The 22,477-nt window shown below is 45.7% G+C and overlaps 1 protein-coding gene across 1 annotated transcript in view; it reads right to left on the reverse strand.

Annotated features, from left to right (window-relative positions):
- The window catches only part of Gabrr2 (gamma-aminobutyric acid type A receptor subunit rho2), a 42,860-nt gene that overhangs the window by 4,359 nt on the left and 16,024 nt on the right, over nt 1-22,477 (reverse strand). The window contains exons 3-8 of the mRNA XM_048420653.3: nt 20,456-20,523; nt 16,305-16,528; nt 15,504-15,586; nt 15,183-15,323; nt 10,995-11,147; nt 9,826-10,022 (exon numbers count right to left, since the gene is read on the reverse strand). Coding sequence (XP_048276610.3) covers nt 9,826-10,022; nt 10,995-11,147; nt 15,183-15,323; nt 15,504-15,586; nt 16,305-16,528; nt 20,456-20,523 — 866 coding nt within the window. The remainder of the gene's footprint in view (nt 1-9,825; nt 10,023-10,994; nt 11,148-15,182; nt 15,324-15,503; nt 15,587-16,304; nt 16,529-20,455; nt 20,524-22,477) is intronic.

Raw genomic sequence — 22,477 nt, forward strand, 5'->3', positions numbered from 1 at the left:
AACCAAGCCTTGGAATTTCTGTCTCTGTGAAACACGGTTAATTGTTCTAACCGTAACTTGGGCCTGGGGCTTAAGAGAACAGATGACATCACATATAAAATAACTCAAAACCTAGATAAGCCCCTGATAATTTCTATATAGAGGTGGCTTCCTTTGGGCACTAGCCCAAACTAGATATACACTGTTGCTGTTAAACGAGTTTTTCCTGAATGTGTGAAGTAGTTCTCACTGGGTACTTACTTCTCTGGAACAGTAAGTCTGTGTGTGTGTGTGTGTGTGTGTGTGTGTGTGTGTGTGTGTGTGTGTATGGTGTCGCGTCGCCAGGAGACTGAGCTCAGGGCTTTGTACTGTGATTAATACAGCATTCCTGTAGGAAGCCTCTTACTTGCATTGCATGTTACAGTCCAATGTGATAGAATGCAGTATGGGAAGGACAGCACGTCTAGGGAACCTAAGAGTAAAGATTTAGCCTTAATTCATACTTGGCTAATGTTTGCAGAGCATCAGTCACGAAAGGAGCTTCGGGAAGCCTGAGGGTGTAACTCATTGCTTAAGTACTTGCCAAGCAGGTAAGGTGCTAGATTCAATCCCAACACCAAATACAATAAATAAAATAAATCAATAAATAAAGGAACTTTTCATTCCGGAACAGAACTTTTGTCTTGCCTTTTCATAGAACAGGAAACCTTCCATCTTTGGTTTGTTCTATATACTGTGTGTCTAGAGCCCTTCAATTTCAAAACAACTTTCTCATGCATGACCTTGTGTGACCCTTACAGTGACCTTGGATAACAGTGGGACAGGGGTTCTGTAATGCCCTTTCTACCCGTGAGGAAGCTGAGGCAGACTTCAGATGACAGAGTTGGATCTAAACTCAATTTTCCTGTTCTTATTCTTTGTCGGAACACTTCATGCTTTTCACACTGTGCAGCAAAAGTTAGGAATATTCGCAAGAGGGAAGAGCCTCGTTTGGAGGAAGAGGAGGGAACCGAGCAAGTGTTAAAGTCTGCTAGAAACCACTTCTGGGGGCAATGTCACGCTTTTTTTCCTATGTTCATTTTTCTGTAAATAATAAAGGGTAGGTAGTGGGAATTTAATCCCCAGTTGGTAGCGTCTAGACCTTCAGTTGACACCCTGGCTGCCTTAAGCAAACGCATCGTCAGTTTGATGGCAGACAGGTACCCTTATGCCCCCCAGCACCAACTATTATGAATCTTCTATCTGGTTGTCTTAAGGAAACAACATGGCAGTTGCAGCTGCTTGCTCTGGCTTCTGAAGTGCAGCCACAGCCTTGACTGTTTCAAACAGTGTATACCCTTTCTCTAGCACAAGTATGGGTGACATCTAGCATCTAAGTAACCTTGAAATTATTTTCACTAGGCCTGGGGAGTAGTTCTTCTCCTGGTGGCCTAGCAGAGTGACCTCCGTGATGAGTGCAGAGGCACAGGGCACGATGGGTACAAATGCAGCCTTCATCTGCTTGTGGGGCCTCCAGATGTCTAAGCGGGCCACGCCACTCAGTTTGGTGAGATAACTGGGCGATGCCTCCCACTGGTGTTGTAACATCAGTGCACGCTCCCAGCGTCTATTGAATGGTCTTTTGTTACCTAATTGTTGATCCCTCTGAGCTGGTAGTATGAAAACGGAAGTAGCAGAGACAGGGAACAAAGGCAGTGGCCAATGAGTGGCTGCAACTGCGGAGCAGCCAGCGCCTAGGGCTCCCGAAGCTACAGTCTGTGGGCTGGAGAAGGCGGAGCCATGAGGCTGGCGGACTGCAGTGGGAAACATAAGCCGCCAAGGCAAAGCGGCCACAGCGGCCCCCTGAGGCAGCGGAAGGGCTGGAGAGGGCAGGAACAAGGGCTCAGTGACAGTAGAGAGGACAGAGCATGGAAACCGGAGCAGATCGATGGCTGTAAAGAGTCAGAGAAGAGGAATCGCAGGTCCTGGTAGCCAAAGATTTCCAGTCAGCTGCCAGACCTCTGGGGCCAGGGCTCTCAGATCCCAGACCAGGAGCTGGACCACTGGCTGCTTGTCAAGGGCTAAGGAATCCTGACTCTCTAGACCTCTGTGAGCGCTATTAACAATTTCAGATCTTATTCCCTGAGGCCTCTGCCTCAGGGTGCAGACCCGGCTTAGCTCTGCTGAGGACCCTCGTGGGCTTCATTTCTAGTTCATTTCCATCCTTTGTGTTAACCGCCAATCCCAGGGTCACACTGGGGGGGTGGCGATTCTCACTGTCCTTCCCGCCCTCTGTCACACTCTCTCCAGACAGACTTCTAAGCATCCTGTGGTAGCCGGCTAAGGGAGCCTGTCTCCCACCCAAGCCCCACTTGCTTGGGACTCCGCCTCTTGGTAGAGACCCAGGATTCCTCTCACCCTGTCTCTCCAGACCCGTTCTTTGTCCCTACTGCAGCCTTTTGGCAGAAGCCTCTCCTCCCACATCTCCAGTTCCTGAGGACTGTCTTCTGGTGGGGACCCTAAAGCTTTCTCCCACAGTCCCCCTGGCCCATATCCATTCCTTTCTGCTGCCCACCAACCTGGAAAACGTTGTCTCTACCAGGAACCCCACAGCCACCACGCTTGCTAGGATCCAGAGAGGGCAATAACAACCAACGAAGAAAACACCCAGCAAAGACAAGACCAGCTATCAACACTGAGAATCACCTCAAACACCTTAACTCCAGACACCTAGACTTCAGCACAAACACACACATGAATAGACTAGAGATTATGCCTCCACCGAAAACCAGCAACTCTCTTACAGGAGCCCTGAAAATGCAAAATAGCACAAACACAAGACAGGGTCAACTACGAATATGTTCAAAGACCTCAAAGAATATATAAATAATTTCCTTAATGAAGTCACCAAATCGAGTGAAACAATGACAGAAATTCAAGAGATGAAAATAGAATTTAACAAGAAATAGAATCACTAAAGGAAATCAAAACCGGAAATGAAAAAAATCCAGGATTTCAAACAAACCCTCAGAGGCAAGCATCACCAATAGATTACAAGATATGGAAAAGAGCATCTTAGTTGTTGGAGACAAGGCAGAAGAAATGGATGGCTCAAAGTAAATGTTAAATCTAGAATTATCTAAACACAAAACACCATGAGAAGACCAACCCTGTGAACTATTAGGATGGAGGAAGGAGAAGAAGCTCAAGAAAATGCCCCAGAAACTATTTTTAAACAAAATTATAGAAGAAACCGTCTCCCAACCTAAAGAAGGAGGTGCCTACCATGATCCAAGAAGTATACAAAACATCAAATAGTCAAGACCAGAAAAGAAGCTCACCTGCACATAATAATTTAAAAAACTAAATATACAGAATAAAAAAAGGATATTACAAGCTCAAGCTAAAAGACCAAGTAACATGTAAAGGCAGACCTATCAGAACAAAACCTGATTTCTCAACAAAGACTCCAAAAACCAGAAATACTTGCACAGACACCCTACAAACTCTGAGCGTCCACAGATGCCAGCCCAGACTACTATACTCAGCAAAACTTTCAATCACAAAAAACAGAAAAAGAAAAACACTCCATGATAAAACCAAATTTAAGCCATTTCTATCTACTAACCCAGCTCTGCAGATGCACTAGAAGGAAAAAAAAATCTGTCTGAAGAGGTTAACTGCACCCAAGAAGACACAAGGGATAAATAAGCCCAGAACAACAAATGAAAGAGGGCGACACATCATAGCAGCGAAGCAACAGGAATCAATAAACATTGTTCACTGATAATCCTCGATACTATTGCTCTGAATCCCCCAAACAGGGTCCATCCTTCTGTGGCATTCAAGAAACGCACTCACCATGAAGGATAGACATCACCTCGGTGAAAAGGATGGAAAAGGGAATTCTGAGCAAATGGACCCAACAAGCAGGCAGGTGTATTCATTTTAAAGTTTGATAAAATAGACTTCAAGCCAAAACTAATCAGGAGAGATGGGGAAGAACACTACATACTCATCAAAGGGAAAATCCACTAGAAGGATATTACAATTTAAAACATTTATGCACCAAACACCAGGACGCCCGAGTTCATAAAAGAAACACTGCTACAGCTTAAACCTCATATTGACCCTCACACACTGATAGCGGGTCATGAGTCAAAGGGACCTAACATCTTCAGGACACTTTGCCAAAACGCAAAAGAAAAGCTTTCTTCTCAGCAGCTCATGGAACTTTCCCCAGATTGACCACAAACTTGGAACACAAAACAAGTCTCAACATATTCAAGAAAAAGGAAAACAGTACCCTGCATTGTATCTGATTACCGTGATTAAAGCCAGATGCCAACAACAACAGAAAGTAAGGAAACATGGAAACAAAATAACTCACTGCTGAGTGACAACTGGGTCAAGACATAAATCAAGAAGAAAATTTAAAACTCCCTAAAATTGAATGAAAATGAATACACAATACATCCAAACTTCTGGGGCACAATAAAGGCAGTTCTAAGGAAGAAGTTCTTAGCACTAATTGCCTCATAAAATAATTTAAGGGCTCTCATACTAGTAACTTAATAGCACACCTGAGAGCTTTAGAACAATAAGAAATGCCACTCCAAAGAAGGAGACGGCAAGAAATAATCAAACTAGGGTCTAAAAACAATAAAACAGAAACAAATAGCCCAAAGAATCAATGAAATCAAAGAGTTGGTACTTTGAAAAAAGTCAATAATGTCTTATCTTGGATGCTAAGCAGGCTTGAACATGGTTAGTACTTGGATGGGAGAAAAGCAATAAGACTGACAAACACTTAGCTAAGTAATTAAAAGACAGAGGGAGAAGATCCAAATTAAATTAGAGATGAAAAGGGGGACATTACAACAGATACTGAAGAAATCCAGAGAATCATGACATACTTTAAAAATCTGTACTCCACCAAACTGGAAAACCTAAAATAAATGGATGAATTTCTTAACATATAAGACTTACAAAGTTAAATCAAGATTAAATAAGCAACTTAAACAGATCCATAATCCCTAGTGAAGTAGAAGCAGTAATTAAGTGTCCTAACCAAAAAAACTCTAGGACTAGATGGATTCAGTCTAGAATTCTGCCAGATTTTCACAGAAAAGCTAATGTTAATACTTCTTAAATTATATCACAAAACAGGAACTGAAGAACAATTTTCTAATTCTTTTTGTGAGACTACTATTACATTACCTTGACACAAAAACCACACAAAGACCCAACCAGAAAGGAAGAAAGGAAGGGAGGGAGGGAGGGAGGGAGGGAGGGAGAAAGGAAGGAAAGAAAGGAAATTATAGACTATCTCCCTTATGAACGTAGATGCAAAAATTCTCAGTAAACACTTGCAAAAGAACACATCAGAAAGATTATCCACCATGATCAAGTTGGCTTCATCCCAGAGATACAGGGCTGGTTCAACATACGGAAATCAGTAAATGTAATCCACCACATAAGCAGACAGAAAGACAAAACCATGTGATCATAAAAAAAATTGACAAAATCCAGCATCCCTTCCTGATAGAAGTCCTGGGAACATTACAGATAAGGGATATACCTCAGCATAATAAAGGTAATTTACAGCAAACTCACAGCTAACATCAACCTAGATGGAGAGAAACTAAAAATAATCCCACTGAAATCAAGAACAAGACAAGGCTGTCCATTCTTTCCATACCTGTTCAATATAATAGTCATAGTCTTAGCTAGAACAATGAGACAACTAAAGAAGATCGAGGAGATCAACACAGGAATGGAAGAAATCAAAGTATTCTTATTTGCAGATGAAATGATTTTAGACATAAAAGACCCCATCTGGAAATGTATAGAGCTAATAAATATTTTCAGCAAAGTAGCAGGACACAGAGTGATACACAAAAATCAATGGCCTTCCTATATACAAATGATCGATGGAGAAAGAAATCAGGGAAATAGTAACTTTCAGAACAGATGAAAGATAGATAGATAGATAGATAGATAGATAGATAGATAGATAGATAGTTGATAGATAAATGATAGGTAGATAGATAAGTAGATAGATGATAGATAGATAGATAGATAGATAGATAGATAGATAGATAGATAGATAGATAGATAATCTGAGATAACATTAATCAAGCAAGTGAAAGACTTGTATAATAAAAGCTGCAAGATATTGAAGAAGACACCAGGATGTGAAAGGTTCTCCCGTGCTCATGGATTGGTAGAATCCATATAGTGAAAATGGCCATTCTACAAAAAGCAATCTACAGATCTACAGATGCCACACAAACCCCATCAAAATTCCAACATGGTTCTTCAAAGGTATCGAAAAAAACAATTTTCAGCTTCGTACGGAAACAAATGACTAACAAAACATGACAGCTAAAACAATCCTGAATAATTAAAGAACTGCTGGTGGTACCACCATCCCAGAGTTCATCACCATAGGGCTATAGTTACACACACACACACACACACACACACACACACACACACACACACACACGTATTCATATACTTGTGGATACCTAATGTTTAATAAAGAAGTCAAAAGTACACCCTGGAGAAAAGACAGTAGCTTCAGCAGAAATGGAGCTGGTCCAACAGCATGGACACATGTAGAGGAATGCAAATAGATCCATACCTGTCAAGTCCAGTTGGATCTCAATATAAGACCTGAAACTCTAAATCTGATGAAAAATGGGGAACAGACCTGAACTCACTGGCCCGGGAAAGGACTTTCTGAACAGGGCACCAATGGCACAGGCACTCGGAACAACAATTAATAAATAGGACTTCGGGAAACTGAAAAACTTCTGTATGGCAAAGGATGCCGTCATTTGGAAAAACTATCAGGCTACAGATTGGGAAATGATCTTTATCAATTATATATCTGATAAAAGATTAATATCTAAAACATATTTGAAAAGAACTAAAAAGCCCTGAACATCAAGAAAACAAATAACCCAATTTAAAAAGTGAGACACAGAACTAAGCAGAAAGTTCTCAAAAAGTAAAACAGAGATGGCTGAGAAACACTTAAAGAAATGTTCAATATCCTTAGTCTTCAGAGAAATGCAAATTAAAAGTACTTTGAGATTTCACCTTGCCTCAATCAGATTGGCTACAATCAGTTAAACAAATGGCAGGAGCCCGTGGGATGGCTCAGTGGCTGAGAACCCTGGCTGCTCTCCAGGAGGACCCGGGTTTGATGTCCAGCACCTATATGGCAACTAACAGATGTCTGTGCTTCCAGTTGCAGGGGATCCAACACCCTTACACAGACATACGTTCAGGCAAAACACTAACATATAAAAAATAAAAAGGAAATAAATAACCAAACAAATAAAATGGCAATCCACGCTGGCGAGGATGTGAGGAACGGTGAAGAGGTTACCTACTGCTGGTGGGAGTGTGAGCCTATACAGCCACTACGGAAGTCCGTGTGCTGGGTCATCAGGAAGTGGAGAATATATCCGTGTCAATATCCAGCCACACCACTCTTGGACATATACCCAAAAACTCTACATCCTACTACAGAGACACTTGATCATCCACACTCATTGCTGCCCTATTCATAACAGCCAGAAACTGGAAATAGTCTGATGTTCAGCTGATAAACAGATAAAGAAAGTCGTGGTACATTTCACAATACATTTCACAATGGACTATTATTCAGCTGTTAAGAAAAATGAAGTTACAGAATTTGTAAGGAAATGGATGGAGTTAAAAAAAAATAATTCATCCTGAGTAAGGTACCCCAAAAGACAAATATTGTGTGTTTTCTATTATATGTGCATGTTAGCTTTAAAGCCTTCAATATACATGCCACAATCTGGAAACCATAGAGGTGAGGGACTTGGTAAGGGACTAGTGGGGAGGAGAGGGACTCCCAAGGAAGGGGAAGTAGAACACGATTTTATGGAGAGACAAAGAGGAAATTGGAATAGGATTAAAAAGGAAGTCTGATAGGAAAAAGGAGAAAAGGAAGGAGTGTAGGAAGGGACAACTAACACTAATTATCATTTGAAAATCATATGGGAACTACTACTGTAGAAGTTTCCTAAAATAATACACATATAAAAGAAATATACGTGAAGACACCAAATAATGAGGGAGACAGTGCTCCAACTAGACATCTTATGGCACAAAAATTAAAAAAAAAACATTAGCAGGAATGGGTTGCATATTGTTGGGTCATTGGCTCATTGGCCAAAGAGCCTCCTGGAAACCCCAAACATCACAGGCTATTGGTTACTCTCCACAACCGGAAGGTAAGACCCTATGCTGAAGACAACACTTACATATCTCATTGAACATGGAAGAGTTTTGATGATGCCTAACTAGAAGTTGCACCCCTACTGACTAGACTTCACAGTACTAGAAGGTATTGCACATGCTACCAGAGGAGAAAGATAGTCTTCAACCCAGCCATAAACCCTGTGACCTACAAGAGAGACCTGTCTGCAAGATATACTGGTGCTATAGTGGTACAATAGTTACAGAAGTACCCACCGACATTCTGACTGCATGGATTTAAGGCCCACTCCATGCCCATATTGATAAAGTGACCAAGAACCTGAAACTCGATAGGCCACGGACCTAGGTAAAAACCAAATACTATTATTCTGCTAAAGAACATAGCAATAAAATGACTCCTAAGGGCATTCTTCTGTATCCACAGATCAGTGCCTCACTCAGCCATCATCAGAGAACCTTCTTCTCACAGTAGATGGTAATTACCACAGAGACCCACAACAGGACAATGTACAGAGTGAGAGAATTTGGAACACTTAGTCCTAAATGGGATGCCTCCATCAGACTTTCCCTAGGACTCAGGAATCTATGTGGAAGAGAGGACAACAGATTGTGAAAACCACAGGCGATGGGGGACTCTAAGGAACCAGTGTCTTCCAGAAAGAAAAGGAAGTCACAGAGACTGTGACAAAATGCACAAGGCTTGCGCAAAGTTCAAGCCAGACTGGGGCCCCCCGCACTGAAGGGGGGAAGTGGACAGGGGCTCCCACCCCTAACCAAGAAGCTATCTGTAATTGATATCCACTGGCAAGGAAAAACTAGTTTCCACCATCGGAGTCTCAGCAAATCTAGTAGCCACTTAGGACCAGCAGCAACATAAATGCACTCAGTTGTATTTTTGTAGACTGCTTGTTTCATTTTGCTGTTTGGATATTTTTTTCTTTTGTCTTATTGGTATTTTGTTTGTATATTATGGTGTCAGATTTTGTGGGGGGTTTGAGAGGGTGTTTCTTATTTTTTTGAACAGGTTTTTATTGTTTGTTTTAGACAGGGTTTCTATGGGTAGCTCTGGCAGTCCTGGAACTTAGATTATAGACCTTGAACTCAGAGATCTCCCTGCTTTTGCCTCCCAAGTGCTGGAATTAAAGGTGTGTGCCACCACTGATTGGCTTTGTTTTTTTAAAAAAGAAAGAGAATCGGGGGGGATATAAAGCTGAGTTGGCTGAGAGGTGGGGGAGTGGTTGGGAAGAAATGGGGAAGGGGAATCCATGATCAAGCTATACTGCATGAAAAAGAAACAGTTTCAGATCTTAGGGTTGGAGCACTCGATGGCGGTGCCTGCTGCGGCTCCTGCATGCTTGCTGCTGACACTTGCTGTCAATGCCGAGGAATGCAAACGGTACCACAGACCACACTTAAAGAGCTTCTTGCCCACCCACAATTTCCGTCCCAACAGGGCAAGAAGAGAACCGTTCACACTTTGGCATTAATGTCCTTCTTTCCACAGGCATTGGTCCCTCCTAACTGTCCCCACCCAACCAGGGAACTAATTCTCATACAAACACTAGCCCAGCTTACAAGAGAAAAGGAGTGAAGTGTCCTCACCTTCTCTCGAAACTTCCGTTCCTTCTGCTCCTGCACTGTGGTCAGGTAATTGACAGCCGCGTACTCCAGCACTGAGAGGAACACGAACACGAAGCTGACCCAGAGGTAGATGTCCACCGCCCGGATGTAGGACACTCGGGGCATGGAGGCATTCACGCCCGTGATGATGGTGGACATGGTCAGCACCGTCATGATGCCTGTAAAACCGTCTTAGTTAAGTTGCTGGCCCACCCCAGAGCCGGTCTCACACCCCACAGACACAATTTCACATCCTCTGTCTCTTAAATCAGGTGAGAAGTTTCCTGGACATATTTCCACCCAGTAGAGGCGTGAGGCTTTGCTTTCTAAACAATCAGGCCTTCCCTGACTCACCCCTTCCAGATCTCAAGAAGTAGCTGCCTGTTTGCAGTCACCTGGGGAATCTGGGTTTCTGTGACGTGTCTGACAAGGTCATGCCTCATGACTGACCACTTGTGGTGTGGAATTCAAAACTGACTCAAGGACACCTCGAAGGGACAAGCACAGTTAGTTAGTTCCCCTTGTCTAAGTTCTGCCCCGTTCTTCTCCGCTGTGGTTTGCCTGATAAGTTCTCCCATTTGTCAGGGTTCACCCTGATTTTATCCAAATTGCAAGGCTGGATTGTAAATTTTCCCTCTGGAATTCAGGGTCTGGCAGAAGCCAGAACTCCAGCTCTGAAGGAACACAGCCTTCACCCCAGGTTCCTCCTGTTTCCAGTCTTGGATTGTCCGAGCCAGCAAGACGCTAGGGTTTACAAAATAATTGTTGGCATTTGCCGAATCGTTCATTGACGTTTTAGTACCTCATTCCCATACTGGCGTGGAAAGGTTGGGATTCCAGACTGGCTCCACCTTTGAATTGATGCAGACTGAGGGGTGCAATGGTAGTTCCCCAGGTGTTCACAGTGTGGACAGAGGAGGCAAAAGGCAGGAAAGTTCCCCTTCAACTCCCGAGCCCATGAACTAAGAATTCTATTACTTTACTAAGTAGCCCATGTTGGCTTCAAACTTAGTCTTCCAGCTCCAGCCTGGGTGCTGGGATTAGGTGATTGAGCCACCATGCCCAGCCCAGGAGTTTAATTCTCCACTACCTAGCGATCAGCTGAAAGAAAGACCAAAAGCATCCTCCCACGCCTTATCAAATACTTTTACCCAGTGAGACTCTGGCAGGCACAGCTCTGTGGTCGATCCAGAAGGACACCCAGGACAGCATGACCATAAGGGTGGCGGGGAAATAGGTTTGGAGCAGGAAGAAGAAGATGTGGCGGTGCAAAGTGAAGTTGATATAGAGTCGGTTATACCAGCCTGGGGGACACAGGAAGAAGGAGTGAGCTCCCAGCCAGAACATCCCCGGAGCCCTTCTTCCCCGGCACTGCTCACCAACCACAGAAAGGAAGTTCCGTAGGCGTGATCCAATGCCTTCCCTCTTAACATGCCAGCCCTCTCTGCAATGACCACCTTGTCAATATCTACTCATTCTCCTGCGGAGTCTGTCCTAACTTTCCACAGCAATTTGGGGAAAGGGTAGAAGGAAGCACAGATTTACTTCATAGTTTATTTATTACTTGCAAACTACAGCTGTGTCTCCTGCCCCAGAGTTTAAGAAGTAGAGTGGTTCTATCTTCTGAGGCCAGTGTTGCTGGGCCGGGATCCAGAAGGGCCGGGCTCTCACTTTGGTCCTGGCTGGCACTCCCTCAATCACACCAGTACAGAAGTAGGCTGTTCACAAAACTCGGAAGTCTGGCATCGCTTCTACTTCCGACACTCCATCCTCCTCCTGGGGAAACCTGATGCTATAGTACTAACTCACTGTGCACTCCGAGAATCCCGATCAGTAGCTGTATAAGAGTTTGAAAGTGTGAGGGTCTCTGTGCCCTACAACCACTGTGACCCGCAAAGGTGCCAAGGGCAGTGAGCCTGACCTAAAGCTGTATGTTCGTCCGCAGCCGCTGCATCTCAGCTCAGCCCTGTCAAGAGATGGCAGTAGGAGATGCTTTGAGTGGGGTGGCGGGTATGGAAGCAGGGTTCTTTCTTCCTCCCATGTGTTCATTACTTAAATTTATCTTCTATAAAATGTAATATATAAATATATTGTATATTTAATATATATTGATATATTTATAAATGTATATAGTATAAACATATTAACATATTTATATAAAATATATCTATCTTCATTAAATTTATCTTCTGTTCGTGGCAAATGACCCCACCCAACTGTTCATCCGTTACAGGTAGGCACAGTTCCTTTGCCAAATAAATGACAAAAGGTCAATTGACTTCAAGAGAGCCGTTGTGTTGCTGACTGCTAGGTGGTGTATTAGGTAAGGCAAAGATGGCTAGGGTGTCCTTCAAGGAGCTGTGGTTGGGGAAACCAGAATGATACTACTTGGAACACTGGGAACTGCAACTCAGAGGCTGTTCTAAGAACTGATCTAGGCGGACTTGGGTTACTTAGGGCCTCTATCTGAGGCCAGGCCTTCACATGTCCAGTGACTCTTTAATTGAGCTGGTATTCCAACAGTAGGCCCGAGGGGATCTTTAGGAATTGATGAGGGACACTCTCCCACACACAAAAAAGGGGGATACCCACGGAGGACTGGTTAAACACAGCTGTTGGCTCCCCAGAGCACCTGAATTCAACCTGAGAAGTACATTGGCCAGAAGCAGCAACCTTTGAGTTCTGATCTACACAAGAAGGTCCGTGAGATGCTTAGTTGCTGACTCCCACCCCGCCCTGACTCTGTAGGCTTGTCCCAGGGACTCTGCTTGTGAGCACCTGACTTCAGCAGCATAGGTCAGATGGGCTTCAGGCTGCCTCCCTCAGACTCCCCCAAAACACTGGGGAGCAGACAGACTGGCTAGAGCCGGAGGTAACTACAGAGCAGGCTGGGGGAGGGGAGGGTAGGCCAGGTCCGGAGCAACAGGGAGTGAAGTTCAGACAGATTTGACCCCTGCATACTCGATGGCCTTCTGGGCTGTCTCAATGGGCTGGTGCTTTTAGCGGGACAGACAAACAAAAAATGATCTTCAGGAGCGGAAAGAACACATTGGCTCACCACTCCCCACCTCACCCCGCTCCAGATGGCATCCATGAAGGAAACCACGCTGCTCACTGGGTTTGCACAGACTCTTCCTGACAGCCGCCTCTGTTCTAGTGAGGTATTCCATCATTCTTGTTTCTACTCATGAAAAGCAAAGAAGTTGTGATGGGAACACTGGGACTGAGAAAAGAGCTGTGCACTGTGCATAACTCCTGTGTGAGCTCACCACTCCTGTGGCGTGTGAACATGTGCACTGTGTGTAGCTCCTGCGTGAGACCGCCACTCTGTGGCATGTGGACAGTATGTAGTGAAGGATGGACATGGAAGATGCTTTTGAATCTGAACTCTAGAAAGGCTTGGATGGGAAAGAAAATAGACATGTACTGTTACAGCACAGAGCCACTAACAGGAGCAAACACGGCCTCTCACGGCTCCGAAACTTGGACCAATAGCTTAATCTTTAAGTCTCAGTTTCCTGACCAGAAACCAAGGAATAATAATATCTAAGTCTTAGTTTGTAGGGCAGAAATAAATTTATACAGAGTGGCGCAAAATAAATAGTATGTATGAAATTCTTAGCAGTGGGTTCAATGATTTGAATTTGGTAAGAATAGATAAGAGAGTTGGAGAGATGACTCGGTAGTTAAGATCACTGACTCCTTGTCCAGAGTACCTGGGTTTGGTTGCCAGCACCCATATGGTGACTTACAACCATCCACAGCTCCAGTTTTGGGGGAACCTGATGCCTTCTTCTGACAACTCATGGCACCAGGCACACATGTGGTACACATACATACATATATGAAGGCAAAACACTCATCGACATAAAACAAAATAAATATTTTTAAAATTAAACAAAACAACAGCTACAATGAATAGACAGAGGTTGTGTGTCCATCAGCACGAAAGGGAAGAGATGAGGGTGAGCCCCTTGGGCACGCTCTGCAAGAGGCCTGTCACTGTCCTGACACCAGCACAGCGCTCGGTGGGCTCGTGTTCTTCCAGTGTTTGGCTCTATGGCAAGCGTCAGAGTCAGGGCAGGCGACCGGCTAGGATAGCACGCAAGATCAGGAAGGCACACAAAGCTTTCCATAGAGGGGCTTGGGCATCTGGGCTCTGAGACAGTGATGAGGAAGTAGGGGTCCCACTGGGAGCCTGCGCCCGCAGAAGTGCCGTTGAATCGTATGTAACGATAAACGGAAGTCTTAACTTCCACCTCTTTAATGGGGTCTTACTAAGAGACAAGGTCTTGCAGATCTAATCAAGGCAAAATAAGGTCATGCTGAATTATAATAGACCCTGACCCAGTGGCCTGTGACCCTACAGAAGAGGAAAAGTTGGGCATGGACACATTGGAAAGGCGTGAAGTAGAGTAAAGGAGACATCACATGACGGGGAAGCAGGGTGGAGCGGCACAGCTGCAGGTTAAGGGCGGCAGAGGCTGGAATCTTCGCTCCAGCCTGCCGAGGGACCATGGTCCTCAGACCTCCGACCTCACAAACTGTGACAGAATAAACCTCTGTGGTCTCAAACACCCAGTCTGTAGAATTTCATTATGGCAGTCCTAAAAATCTAACCACGGAGTTTGAGGTGAGCCAGACAAAGGCTGACAAGGGATCCCTTCAAACCCTCAAACATGGCCCGGGATCCAGGAGGTTAAACTAAGTGCTGAAAAATGACCCTCCTGGGGCCGGTGGTGTGAGTCACGGGTAGCATATGGACTGAGCATGTGCTAGGCCCTGGGTTCAGCCGCTAGCAGGAAAAAAAATCAAAGTGTAGTTAAGATACGATAAGAAAAGTTTTTCCCTGAACAGCTGTGACATAGAGCAAATAAGGCCACAGAAGAGCCTGCCAAACACAGCCCACTCTTACGCAGTCACAGCTACAGTAAGACGCCTTGAGACTATTTACTAGCTCGCGTCACCTCTGGGGTGGGACCTCAGAAGATAGCAGGGGTTTGACCCTTTCCTGCTTTTAAAAAGTGATATTTGAAGGTCAGGCAATGGTGCCTTTAATCCCTGCTCTCAGGAGGTAGAGGCAGGCGGAGCTCTGTGAGTTCCAGGCCAGCCTGGTCTACAGAGTGAGCTCCGGGACAGGCAGGGCTACACCATGAAACTCTGTCTTAAAAAACCAAAATAATAATAATAATAATATAAAAATAAGTGCTATTTGGGACTATGCTTTATTTGAATGGTCCAATCCAAATTCTATTTGCTGGACGTGGGAAGGGTTAAGGCTGGAGGGTTCAAATGTGTTTCTTCCACATTTGAGTCTCACTGTGATGGAAATTAGCTACCGGTGCTGCTGTAGAAGGCCAGTCTGGAAGTTGTGTGAAATTTCTGAATCAGAAACTGGGACAAGGAGATCTTGTCATCCGTTTTCAGGGACTCGTCCCCATTCTTCCAGTAGAGCATCAGATCTTCGTCTGTGTACGCATCTTGGGGAGAGGAAAACAAGTGAAGTCGACAGCTTTACCCTCTTGCGGGAAGCAACAAGGATGCTCTGTGCCAGGGTGAACAACTGCTATGGCAGGGGGCAGTTCTCCAGTACACAGCCCTCCAGGGGCACAAGACGGGAGAGGGGACAAGGCAAAGGCGAGGACGCAGTGGACACTTACAGCTCTCCAGCTCCAAAGAGCAGGTCTGGGAGTCCAGGGGGAAGTGACTGAAGTCCATGTTGCACATGGCGGTGACCGTAATTCTGCACGACATAAAGACAGGAGCTGGCTGGAAGGTGGACCATGAGCCCAGGCTTCTTCCCACGCTGAGGAAGACCCGGTACAATGCCCTTGCTGGATCACCGCCAGGCGTCAGGCATCTAAGCCATGGAAACGTAACTAGAACTTTGTCTTCTGGGATCCTGGTGGGGGTCCTTTACTGGGCTTGCTGTCCCCCAGCTGCTGGAGTGGGGCTGCTGGCTGCTAACTGGCCACGCTTGCACCCTTCTCTTACACCACCTCAACCAGCAGGGCAGCCTCCCTCAGAGATGCCTGGAAAGTGAGGCTGGCTCTATCGTCTACCCAAGATAAGAGCCTATCTGATACTCATTCTGGAGACTCATATGCGCAGGCCAGGAATAAGGACCCTTGAACCACCAAGCTCGCACCAAAGCCAGTCTGCAATAGCACTTAATAGACAGTAGCTACCGTTGTTTATTTTTAAATCCGTATTGACAATCAGCTAGAGTCTAAGGGATAAAAGGTCATTGTTCCCATCAAGTCTGGCCAAACTAGTCTTTTAGCTCAAGTGTAAGACCCCAGCAAAGAGGAAGTTGCCATCTGCAGGAGTGAATCAGACTGAGAGACATCAAAAGGCTTGTGCCAGCCCACAGGCCCTCCTACAGAGACAAACTCACCAGGGCTAAAGGAGCTGACGAGACACCCTGGACTGGACAGGAATAATGGCCCCAGGACGGTTACCTCATGCTGTAGAGCACATGGCCATCCGGAAACACTCTCAGCATGATGTTGTCAGTGGTGGTGTCGTGAATAAAGGACCTTTTGGAGTGAACGAAGAAGACATCGGGAACCCAGATCTTCTTCACAAGCCTGCCGTCAAAGGTCATGCTCTTGTTGCTGGTGCTGGAGAAGGCCAGCCTCTCGTCCTTCCAGTAATGCCTCAGGTACAGCGTCATTGTGAAGTCCTGGGAGCCAGGGAAGAAGCCAGAAACTCTTTAGATAGAAAGGCTTAGAGAGCATCCCTCCCTGCAACTGACCCATTATCCTCCACTATAGAATACCCATCATCCTCTACTGCAGAATACCCAACATCCTCTACTGCAGAATACCCATCATCCTCTACTATAGAATACCCATCATCCTCTAATGCAGAATACCCAACATCCTCTAATGCAGAATACCCATTATCCTCTACTATAGAATACCCAACATCCTCTAATGCAGAATACCCATCATCCTCTAATGCAGAATACTCATCATCCTCTACTGCAGAACACCCATCATCCTCTACTATAGAATACCCATCATCCTCTACTGTAGAACACCCATCATCCTCTATTGCAGAATATCCAACATCCTCTAATGCAGAATACCCATCATCCTCTACTGCAGAATACCCCAGGTTCTGCTTCCAGATTCAGAGTGATGGCTTTGTAGCCCTGAGCACAATAGCCAATATGATGGTCAACACGATGGCACTGTGGCAATCGAGAAGAGAGTGACTCATTTTTGTAACTGAAAACACAGCTATGGTGCCACAACCCAGCAGGGTGCAGTGAAACCCTGGTCTTCTTCATGAGGTCCCCATGCATAGGGCTTCTTACTAGAGCAAAAGATGAGTACCAGCAGTCAGTTTGGAAAGAAAGGTGTCACAATTCCCATCAGTGAATTTTCTTGGAAGAAAAGGGCCTCACGGCCATGACTAAGACTCAGGGTTGGAGAAGGAGCATTAGGAAGAGTATAATAAATGGAGATCTAAATGTGACAGACCGTAAAGGGAAGGGGAGACTTCCCTTAGAAACCTGGACAGGAACTTCATTAAGAGTAAGAATGAGAAAGGAAAAGGAGAAGAGGAGGGAGCCAGAGGGAGGGAGAGGATGTGAGAGGGATGGGTCAGAGGAGCCTTTTCAGAAGAGTCCTTCAAGGCCACCTCCTCAGCAACCTCCCTCCAAAGTCTCAAACCAATGCCCTGAACAAAGGGAAGATTAGACTTTTAGGAACCCTTGAAGGTGTGGGAAGTTCCCTATCACATGATTTAGACCAGCACAGAGTACGTGACAAGGAGCCTGAAAGAGTCAAGGGTTATAAACTGAGAGCTGTCAAGTCACCGCAAAGACTGCGGAAGTCTCTTCCCAGAGGCAGCTGGGGGGATGTAGCCGGCTTCAGGCATTCCAACACTGCTCAACAGGTTTCAGAGTGGCCAGTGACAGAAACCGGGAGTCAGGTGTCCCTCTTGTGAAGATTTCTAGCATTGGACTGTGAGATCCTCAAAGGCAGAACTGTGTTCTTCACAGAATGAATTACCACACCACTGAATTGAATGTCTAGCAAGGCACATGGTAAGCGCTCAGTAAATGCCTGTTAGCTGCGGACTGGGGACATAGTCCCGTGTAGAGCACTTCTCTAACTCACGCAAGCTCCTAGGTGCAGTCACCAGAAGCATTAAAAATATGTTCTCACTGGAAAACCGGAGCAATAAATTCCGAGACAGCTGCACATTTACTACAGTTTCAGCTTAGAGGCTTGTCTTGTTAAAATGTGTCTCCTGACCTGCATAACTGATGCACTCAGGCCTTTAGACCGTAAGCCAGAGCTAAGACACAAGCTACATGGGGAGAGGAAACTGCCCAGAAGCCCTTCTTCCGGGAGTCAACCAAGAAGAGAGCAGTGAGTGAATCGGATATTGCAGGGATGGACGGGGACAATCAAAGACTGGGCCTTCACGAGTCTATTCCTAACTGATTTGGTTACCAGTATATCAGCACTTGCTATGAGCTCTTTGATGTACCAAAAACAAACAAACAAAAAAAATAGCTAATATGTGAATGGGAAGGGAGCAGCCAAATGTCCCTTCCGGTCACACAGCTGGAGAGCACGCTCTGGTGGACACCATAGAGTGGGGTAGGACTGCCACATTGCAGATTCTCAAATACCAGCTGTGTGAGGCCAGCTTGGACGGTCTCTGCCTGCTATTACCTTTTTGCTGGAATCCTATTTTCACACGGGCTATGGGTTCTCTAGGCAGGTCAAGCCATGTGTCCTGGTTGGTTTTCTATCAACTTGACACATCCTATGATCATCTTGGAGATGAACCTCAACAGAGAAAACGCCTCCATCAGATGGTCTATTGGCAAGTCTGTGGGCTTTTTCTTGATTAGTGATTGATTGATGTGGGAGGGCCTGGCTCACAGTGGGTGGTGCCAACCCTGGGCAAGTGATCCTGTTGTGTGTAAGAAAGCCGGATGAAGCTGGGCGTGGTGGCACACGCCTTCAATTCCAGTAATCAGGAAGCAGAGGCAGGCAGATCTCTGTGAGATCAGCCAGTAACACACAAGGAGACTCTGTCCCCGGGGCGGGGGGGGGGGGGTGAGGAAAAAAAAACAGAAGAAGAAAGGAAGGAAACAGAAAACAGGCTGAGTCTTGGGCAGTGATAACACACGTCTTTAATCCCTGCATTTAGGAGGCAGAGGTAAGCAGATCTCTGTGAGTTCAAGGACAGCCTGGTCTTGAGTTACAGGACAGGCTCCAAAGCTACACAGAGAAGCCCTATCTCAAAAAGCAGAGAGAGAGAGAGAGAGAGAGAGAGAAGCTGAGCAAGCCAGCAGCAGTGTTCCTCCATTATTTCTGCTTCAGTTTCTGCCTCCAGGTTCCTGCCCTGAGTTTCTCGGTGATGGACTATTACCTGGAAGTGTAAGCAAACTAAACCTTCTCATCCTCAAGTTGCTTTAGGCCATAGTGTCTTATCACAGCAATAGCAACCCTAACTAAGACTCTACTCTAGTCGCCTCTCCCTAGGACATCAATCCGCAGTCCCACTTGGAGGAGGGCAGATGACTGTCAGACTTAGTGCCTGACTGGAGTCTAAGGACTGACCTCAGACCCAGTGAACCCAGCTGTTGAATACCCAAAGAATGCAGTAGGGTGTGCTCTAGTATCTTGGAGACCTTCACATCTACACCTTCCTCTCCTAGATCTACTGCTGCCAGGAGCCGGAGCTCTGAGGAGCACACAGCCTGTACTTTCTCAGCTGTGCTGACTGCATCAAGTAAGAGAGGGTATGGGGGGCGGGGGGTTTCAGTGCTAGAGTATCTACTTCCAGACAAGACCATGGTTGCTTGACAAAAACACAAGGAGAAGAAGAAGGCAGAAGAAGAGGAGGAATGGGAGGAAGGAAAGAAGGAGGGAGAAGGGAGAGAGAGGAGAGAGGGAGGGAGAGAAGGGAGGGAGGGAGAGAGGGAGGGAGGGAGGGAGAGAGGAAGGGAGGGAGGGAGCTCCAAAATAAACCCATAGCACAACTAGACCGACTATGTGAGTTATGAAGGAAAAGCAGAGCCCCGAGACCAGGAGCTTGGGTAGGCCTCTGAAGGAGCTTATCTCCACAGAGACATAAAGGACAAAAAGAAAACCTCCTGGGAGGACAGAGGAAGTTTGCAAACTAAAAGAGCGAACACAAGAGGACTGAAGGCATGGAGAGGCAAGCTCCCCTTCAAGGTGAGCGAACCTCCATGTGAGAGTCAAAAGACGGGATGAACATTGAGGGTGGGGGAGGGGCTGCCACAGAAGGCTGGGAGCTGTGCTCACACAAGAATGGAAAATCAGAGCCTTGAAGGATTTCCATCAGAAAGCCGTCTCCAACACTCCTCCAAGTGTGAGTCACTGGGCCCCTGCAGCAGACCTTCAAAAGGCAGATGCGGGCTTCAGGCCCCAACTAATTTTACCGGTGGAAACAATAACCCTACTCTAGATGTTACTGTACCTGGGTCAGCTATCCCCAAGATCCAGTCTGGTCACCTGCTTTCACAGTCACAGCCTGCACCCCAGAGGCCCCCATACTCTTAGCTTCTCAGAAGTGTGATCCCTCATCAATGAGGTCAGCCCGGGGCAGTGCCTACCATGTCCACCTCGGAGATGCTGTCCAGACTCTCCACCTGCACGTCCACACCCACAGGGATGGCCGGGCCTGTGGGAGAGCAGAGACAGCTGAGTAAGGCACAGTCCTCTCCATCTAGGGTGCAGGGACAACCCAGCAGCTTCCCTGTGGAGTGAGGGTTGCCTCAGGGGTGAGGCGGGACTCGGAATTCTATGTAGGGTGCTTTCGGCTCACCCCTGATCTATAAGGTGCCTGTGCTTTATCACTGAGGTCAGAGACCCGGTCGCCAGCCCACACTGTTCCCAAGCTGAAGGGAATGTTCTCCGCGCTTGCTGGGCAAGCTACAAACTGGACTATGCCTCTATCCTAGGCTGTATCTGCAGAGGAGCTGGAAGCCATAGCGTGACCCCAGTGCCCGAGTGGAGATCGTGGTTGCTGACCCAAGGTTGAATCATCTTCTTACAGAGAAGCTAACGTACAACTGGAGTTTGGCCCTCTGGTAGCTTTCAGTCTGGTATGGGATGAGTTCTCTACCAAGTTAGATCACAGTGCCAAACAACACCGGGTAAGACTCTAAGGCCAGAATTCTAAAACTGTTTATCTTGGCGTCATGTCTTTTTCTTGAGCTGGATGAGAGTTTACATTGGTGAGTGTATTTAGTGAGAAGTTAGTGAACAGAGCCTGTGGCTTGTGCACATTTTGATAAATGTAGACTGCAGAGAAAAATCTTTTAAATGATTTTGGTATTAATGATGTCAGACAGGGGTACATGCCTATAATCCCAGCTAGTCAGGACACTAAGTCAGAAAGATCGCATTCTGAGGCCAGCCTTGGCAACTTAGCTGGCCCAGGTCTCAATTTTTTTAATAAAAATTTTTATAATATGTTTTAATATTAAAAAAATAAATGGAGAAAAAATACGAACTTGGCATCTGTCAATCATAGTTAACATCTTTATACCCGTAGCCAAACAGCCGCTCTAAAGAGGCAGGTGAGGTTGAATCTGTGATGAAAAATTTCCCACAAAGAAAATAACAGGTTCAGCAGGCTTTAGCAGCAAAGCTAAAGGGTTTAGGGTTTAGGAGGAATTGGCACCCTTCTATACATTCTCCTGGAAGATTAGAAGGAAAGTTTAAGAAACCAAAAGAGACATCCAAAAACATCAACTTATTTTATAAAGTCAAAACAAGGACAAAAATGGCAAAATCACGAGCCAGCCTCACTTAGGACGTGGAAGCTAAGCTCCTAACAAGACCAACAGCAGCATCCAGCACTAAACTTGAAGGTTTAGTTGGGTTTTATGTGCATGTGTGTTTTCTGGGAGTCAAATGGCCTGGGACCGGATTTGCAGATGGTTGTAAGTCTCCATGTGGGTATGGGGAACGAACCCCAGTTCTCTTCAAGAGCAGCCAATATTCTTTTTGGAAATAAGAGCTTATTTATTTATTTTCTACATACCAATCCCAGTTCTCCCTCCCTCCTCTCCTCCCGCTCCCAGGCAGTATTCTTAGCCACTGAGTTTCCACTCCAGGCCTCTGGCACTAAGTTTTAAAAGACCGTATGTCATCTTTAAGTCGTGTTTATTGAGGAACTAAGTATTTGTTTTAACGTCAGGACTTTGTAGGTAGGTGTGGTACTCAGAATTGAACCTGTGCTCTTACACCTGCTGGACAAAGACTCCACCACTGAGCTATAAACCCCGCTCTATCATTGGGAAGAATCAGAGGTTCTAGAGTTAACAGTGGGAAGCTAAGTGTTGCTGGGGAACAAACCCAGAGCCTCCTCTATGGTGGGCAAGAACTCTACCACTGACTTATAACCCAGTATGCCCTCTTCTTTGTGAAGACATCAGCTAACAAAGTTGCACAGGATTATGGGGATTAGAGGGAAACATTGTGTTGGTTTTTTACTCTGACTCTTTTGGCTCTTTCTTCTTTGGAGGGCCCACCATCCAACTCCCAAATAAACCACACAGAGGCTTATTCTTTCTTATGAATACCCAGCCTTAGCTTGGCTTATCTCCAGCCAGTTTTTCTTAAATTAT

Source organism: Myodes glareolus, chromosome 16 (assembly GCF_982192425.1).
Source record: "Myodes glareolus chromosome 16, mMyoGla1.1, whole genome shotgun sequence".
Lineage (NCBI taxonomy): Eukaryota > Metazoa > Chordata > Mammalia > Rodentia > Cricetidae > Myodes > Myodes glareolus.